At 49.3% G+C, this 6,603-nt stretch overlaps 1 protein-coding gene across 1 annotated transcript; it reads left to right on the plus strand.

The window, feature by feature from the left end:
- Positions 1–6: 6 nt before the first annotated feature.
- Positions 7–1,448, plus strand: LOC119318681 (transcription factor TCP21-like). Its single transcript, XM_037593262.1, has one exon. It carries the CDS (start codon positions 19–21, stop codon positions 802–804), a length of 786 nt encoding a protein of 261 aa, XP_037449159.1. The 5' UTR covers positions 7–18; the 3' UTR covers positions 805–1,448.
- Positions 1,449–6,603: the final 5,155 nt, after the last annotated feature.

A 6,603-nucleotide genomic window follows, 5' to 3' on the forward strand; every position in this document is an offset into this window, starting at 1 on the left:
CCCTCCCTCTCCACCACCATGACGACGAGGCCCGACGGCGGCGGCGGCGTGGGTGGCGGCGGCGACGGACCGGAGGACAAGCAGCTCGTTCCGGTGTCCGCGAACGGGACGAATGGCGGCGGCGGCGCGCTGGCGGTGCGCAAGGCGCCATCCAAGGACCGGCACAGCAAGGTGGACGGCCGGGGGCGGCGCATCCGGATGCCCATCATCTGCGCGGCGCGCGTGTTCCAGCTCACCCGCGAGCTGGGGCACAAGTCCGACGGCCAGACCATCGAGTGGCTGCTCCGCCAGGCCGAGCCCTCCATCATCGCCGCCACCGGCTCCGGCACCACCCCGGCCTCCTTCTCCACCTCCTCGCCCTCCTCCCTCCGCCCCGGAGGCCCCGGCGCGGGCCACGCGCACGCCCAGCCTCTCGCCGCCTCGCCGCACCCCGGCCACCACCACCACCTCCCGCACGCCGCGCCCTTCATCCTCGGCAAGCGCGCCCGCGACGACGACAACGGCGGCAACGGCAACGGGGCCGCGCACGGCGAGGCGGCGACGGCGGTCACCGCGGCCATGGGCCCGGCCCCGGGGTTCTGGGCGCTGCCCGCGCGGGGCGACTTCGGGCAGCTGTGGAGCTTCGCGCCGCCGCCGGAGATGATGGTGGCGGCGCCGGCGATGGCGGGGGAGGCCTCCGCCGCCCGGGTCGGCAACTACCTGCCCATGGCGCAGGCCAACCTGAACCTGCTCGCCTCCTTCTCCGGTGGCCCCGGCGGCGCCGGGCAGGCCACCGGGCGGGCCGAGGAGGAGACCGCCCACTGAACTGGCGGCGGCTGTGCAGGGCTTTAGGGCTAGGGTTTCTTCCCCTTGGGTGCGTGTCAACTCCGGGCGCAGATTGCTTCCTTTTGGGGTCAATTTCCATGGTTCCTCCGGCAAAGAGGAAAAGATTACTGAAAGTGTTCATCAGACAAGGTGGTGCTGGTGGCGTCAGTCAATTCAGTGCGAATTAAGCTTGCTCCTCTGCTCCTTCTCTCTAGTCTCTTCTTCTCAGTTAAGTTCAGATGGTTAGGTCAGGTCAGTTCAGGTCAATTGGGTCTCTAAATTTCTGCGGGTAGCAACAGCAATTCTTGCTCCTTTTTTCATGTAAAAATCAATCATCATGGGTCGAGGTCGTGTGGGTTCCTATTACTTTCTAGCCAGTCAGTCAAATGTAGTTCCCTTTTCTCTCTTGGTTTGCTTTGTGCTGCTGATTCCAAGAAAGAAGAAGAAGAAAATGCTTGCACAATTCTCAAATGTCCACAATTCTGCATCAAGATGGAGGATGAGCAAGCATGGCCTTCAGTAAGTTGCTCCTCTGCTCTGCTTCTTAGGTCTTCTTTTTTCAGTTTTTTTTTCTTCATTTCTTTTGTGCTCTGGATTGAATTAGTGCTTGGTGAGAATAATAATAAGTGACTGTTGTTAGCTCAGATAGCCAGCTCCTGTATGTATCTATCTTTTGATTGTTTGATGGGTGTGTCAGCATGAATGGAATTGATCAATGGGCAAAAATAATGAGACAGCCGATACAAGAGTGCATCATCTGTCATGTCCATCCAGCACCCTCTCCTCCTTGTTTCTGACTGTTGCTTGCTACGTCTCTGTCTTTGCATCCTAGTATCATGCCACTGATTTTCACTATTATCATACCATTGTTTGCGAAATTCAGGCGCCGATGCACCCAGCAGCTTGTTGTTTAGAAGTAATTGCATCGCATTGCCACTGGTTTTGCGGCTGCTGTTGCCGGCACTGTGTTGTGTTGTGGTGCATGTGCGGTCAGCTGTGGAGGTAGAATAATAATCGTAGGGAGTGGGGGCTCTAGTGTACTTGTGGGTGGCAAACCAACTTTCTCGTGCTGACAGGAATCGTGTCTGCCTCTCTCTGCATTTGCCTGATTGCTCTGGTTGGTGATACTGTATAATTATGAGGATGATTGCATTCGATTAGCCTTTTCCTTTCTTTTTCTTTCTATCTCTCATCATCTTTGTGGCCAAGTGGGGGATGAGGGTACCCCGCTTTCTCATCCTCCTCCGTCTTCTCTTTCCCCGCTCTTTTTTATGTAAAATGAAACGAGAGGGTACAGTAGTATCCTGTATGGATAGCGGGGTCTGCACTGACGAGAGTCAACTCTCTGTCCTCCTGCTGCTCTGCGTGCCCTGGCAAAGCCTGTCTGCCTGGGCCTGGGCCTCCACTTGTGCAATTCTTTGGCATTCTTCTGTTAAATAATACTGCTACAGAAGTAGTGAAGTACAGACCGATTTTCAGTCCAAAAACAAACAGTTTGTCTAATTCACATTTAGATGTTTTTTAAGGATGTCACATCTAACCTCACCCAAAAACAAAAAAGAAGAGCAGAAAGCTGCGCACACCGTACGGAGGATTCTGATGAATCGCGCCTTTCTGAGCATGGCAGTACACTTTAACCCGACGAGAGCGCCCGACTGCCTCTCATATACACATCGACAATACACATTATATGAATTCAACAACACGAAACAAAGCAAATCAAAAGCGCCCTCGCCGCCACTTACTTCCTAACGGTTGTTGATCTTTTTCTTGTCCGCAAGCCACTTCTTTGCATGATCATTCAAGAGGGTTTCATCCGTCAACATGATCTTCACATTCTTCGCGTCATGTGCGAGTTGCAACGTCTCCTTCTCAAGCTCAATGTCGTCAAATGTCTTGGCCTTCTCGAGTTCCCATTTGATCGTCGCCTGTTGCTTCTCCAACTCGATCTTCTCTGTCTTAATTTCGAACTTCTTCTCCGCCCTCTTCCGTTCCCACTTCATCCTCTCCTTTTGAGCATCCAACATGGGCTTGTACCTCTCCTCTTTCTTGTTCCCCCTTACCCAAAAAATGCCCATCCATGTGGACGATATTTTTGTAGCCGTGGGAGGCCCGTGCCTTCTCGCACTTGTTTCCCATGACTTGTTGGTTATCCTTTTGCACGGTGGCTTTTCCATTCATGACAACAACATCGTCCATCCCAATTGATTGGTGGGAGCCTGAGCCATCATTCCTCTTTTTGCCGGACTTGAGATCGGCCATAACTTGGTTCCACTTTGGCTTGCCATTCAATATGATCCAACAATGGCTAAAAGCAAACGGCTTCTTCTCCACCTCGTGGTACAAAGTGGCCGCCATCGCTGTCTAGCAAACAATATATGTATGAGCACGAGAATGCAGACACAAGAAGCATATGCAAATGATGACACGATGAAGCATTTGAGCTTATGTGCGTTGCCACTCTCATCTATTGTTCACTTCTCCTTGAATGATCCCCCTTCGATGTTGGAGAGATGCCACATTGCGGGTGGTCACGATAGGATGCGGCTCCACATACTCCTTTTGTTCGTGATACTCCTTTCAAATCTTCTCCTAATACGTGTTCCCCTTTTGCTCGGTGCTGCATATTGGATCCATTGTTGTGGCCAACCAAGCTTTGGACCAACAAGATGTCCTCAAATCTTGAGAATCCCGGACCTCTTGCCTTCGCAGTCTTGGTCGTTTTCTTCTTCTTGCTCGGATTGGGATCGGATGTTTTCGCAACTTCAAATGCGGTGGTGCCCCCCAATTCATACTCCATTTCGGTAGGATCTTCATTGTCATTGATCATGTTCGACAAGAACGCCTCCTACATGATCATGGTTTGCAAGCATTCATCATGTGCGAAATGAACTAGTGGTCGATGCAAAAATTTGATCGGATAAGAGCAAAGAAAACAAACCGACTCTTGTTATGTCATTCCGTCCAACATGTCGAGGGCAGCCCGGGCACCGCCGGTGCCCATGCTCATCCGCGCCAGAATGAGATGCGACGAGTCACGCACGTCTACCGCGGGCATCTGTGTCGGCAGAAAGCTCTCCGAAATGGCTCAGCCGGCCGTCGAATCCTCCTATGTCCCAACGGGTTCGGACGGCGTAATCTGCGTCGGTGCTCAGATGAAAGGGGTGCATGGTTTCAGGCGCGGTAGGGGAGACAACTGCTCGACCATGTCCGAACCTCCCAGTGAAGCCGCCGCCGCCTCCCTCTCTCGTTGCTGGCGTCGCCGCAACTTCCGGGTGACATTCTCTGCCTTCCAAGACGTAGTCGGCGAAGGGACGCCGACAAACCGCGTCTCCGTTTCGGCGGTTGGGGATGGCTGGACGGCATCTCCGCCGGTGGATCGGGACCGGTGGTGAGGATGTAGAGCAAGGGAAAGCTTGAAGGCAGCGGGAGGAGGAGGAGGAGGAGGAGGAGGAGGAAGGATTTGGTGGATTTGATGCAATTGGCAGTGGGGTCGGGCCGTCGGGTCTGACATGACGGGCATGGCCGAGCGCTCCCATATCCGCCCTCATATTGGGGTTGAATATGAGTGATGCTAGTCAGCCCGGACGTTTGAGACCCGTTTAACAAGTCTGTCTGGGTTAAAATTTCATGACTTGTTACTGACCGGGCGGTCGGTCTGGACGTATGAAACGGGTTTGAGGCACCCGCCTGTGGATGCTCTAATCTAGCATTCATCCTTCCTTCCACTCCCCTGCTGCTAATCCAGATGCAACATAGACTTGAGATCAGGATTCTGAAGAGTAAGACGTTTTTAACTTATTACGGTAAAAAGAACGTTCCACGAGTGGCCGCGTATTTCCTTTCTAGTGCTGGTTGGTTGTCTCTTGAGATGGTATTAGAAGCGGCCCGAGAAGTGTGGGTCATTGTCACGCACACGCACATGTGACCAAAGCTGGTGAAAAGAGAAGAGTGGTAGAAAAGTGCGTCAAATGAAATGATGCGCACCGGCGATTCTGATGAATGAATCGCGCCTTTTTTGAGCTTGATGATAGATAATTTGGCATCATTCCGAGCTGGATGGATTCACCTTGTCTGCTTGTTTTGTTTGTTTGTTTCGGTGCGGGTTAACTGTTGTCTGAAGCTTTAGAATGAGGTACTATCATCGGAAGATACAGAACTTACGTTCGGCGTTCAGTTTGATGTTAAAACTTTAAAAATACGGATTTGTAGGCATTCAACTTGTGTTTTCGTGCAAATAGTCACTTCGCTCGTTTTTTAGACGTATCCCGTTCTTATGTGGCACACCAACATGGCTATGGCCCACTGGCAGTGACTAGAACTGCTCCGATGCATGCATTTTTCATGCATAACACGCCTCTGTATTTAATTAAGTAGAAGCCCCTCAGTAACACGTGTGAATCCGCACAATTTTCTTTTTTGCATAATTACCCTCACTCTGTATTTTATTAAGAAGAAGCCCCACAATAACACGTGTGGGTCCTACTTATCAGCACGGGTTGTGGGAGAAATGAGAATAAAAAGAGGGCGTTGGGGGATTCTAACTCCTGACCTCATATACAACGCACACACGCTACACCAACTACATGCTCATGCCTACTTAGAGATACACTTGATTTTATATTGAACGTAGATTTTTCTTTCTAGGTTCCTATTGTCTTGGGTTTTCGGAAAATCTTGCTTTTTTCGCCAAATAATTCAAATGGAAAGACGGTGTCAAAATATGTAATGTTTAACCCATAACGTACAAAACTTTTCCGTGAGCGAGATTTTTTTCAATTCCCTTTTTTTCCCGGAAGGGGCTGCAAAATCTGGGTTTCAAAATATCTAAAAAATTCATGTTTTTCGCCTAGAGTTTTGAAATGAATTTTAAATTCAATGTTTTAACGTCTAAATATATTTAGTTTGACAAACAATTTACATAAGTTATCAAAAATTTGGTCAAGGAGAAAAAAAGACAGGAATACAAGTAGTTGTCATGGCAAAATTATAAAATTCAATGTTTCTCTATGAAGGCACTAACAAGGTACTTGGTGTTGTGGTTAGCTTGTGCGCTAACACGCTTGATGTTGAGAGCTGGCCCTGCGTAGATTAGCCGAACCCGTTGTTAGACATATGGGCCTATTTATCGGCTTTTTGTGTGTCATTAAACAAAGTTTAGTTCTGGATGTTCAATGTGAATCGATGCTGGTGTGATGGCTACTATTCCCCCTGTTGCAAAATAAGTGACTCAACTTTATACTAGCTTTAGTACAAATTCGAGTCACTTATTTTGGGACGGAGGGAGTACCTATTTTAGTAACATGTCATGGGTTTGAACCTTATTGTCCATTTTTCAGTATATTTGAGGCCTTTTGTGCACAATTAAATAAATTGCAATAGGGTTTCTTAAAAAAATTCCGACATGCTAGAGTCACCCAACATCGTGTGTACTCTAGCCACTAACAGGTGGGCCTCCGTCAGGCTGACGCGTCATGTGAGCAGGTCATACGGTTGGATACGAGAAGAAATACCGCATTTGCACAAGAACACAAGTTGAGTAACCATAAATTTGTATTTTTAAATTTTTAGCACCAAACTAAATATCAGATGCAAGTTCTATGACTTCGGATGATATTTCCTCATTTGGAATCACACAGTAGCAGAAGAACCATTGCCGGAGTCGCTTTGGGGCTGTTTGGTTTTTGACTAACATTGCCAAAGGTTGTCACATCTAAGGTTAGGCAAATTTAACCAACTTAGATGGGTGTTTGGTTCAAGTCACATTTAGACAAGTCACACTAGGGCCTCACATGGCAT

This window comes from Triticum dicoccoides, chromosome 6A, assembly GCF_002162155.2.
Source record: "Triticum dicoccoides isolate Atlit2015 ecotype Zavitan chromosome 6A, WEW_v2.0, whole genome shotgun sequence".
NCBI classification, from domain to species: Eukaryota; Viridiplantae; Streptophyta; class Magnoliopsida; order Poales; family Poaceae; genus Triticum; species Triticum dicoccoides.

Bases quoted from the DNA above. Each gene is read 5' to 3' on its own strand.
- LOC119318681 (XM_037593262.1), top strand. From the start codon at position 19: ATGACGACGAGGCCCGACGGCGGCGGCGGCGTGGGTGGCGGCGGCGAC.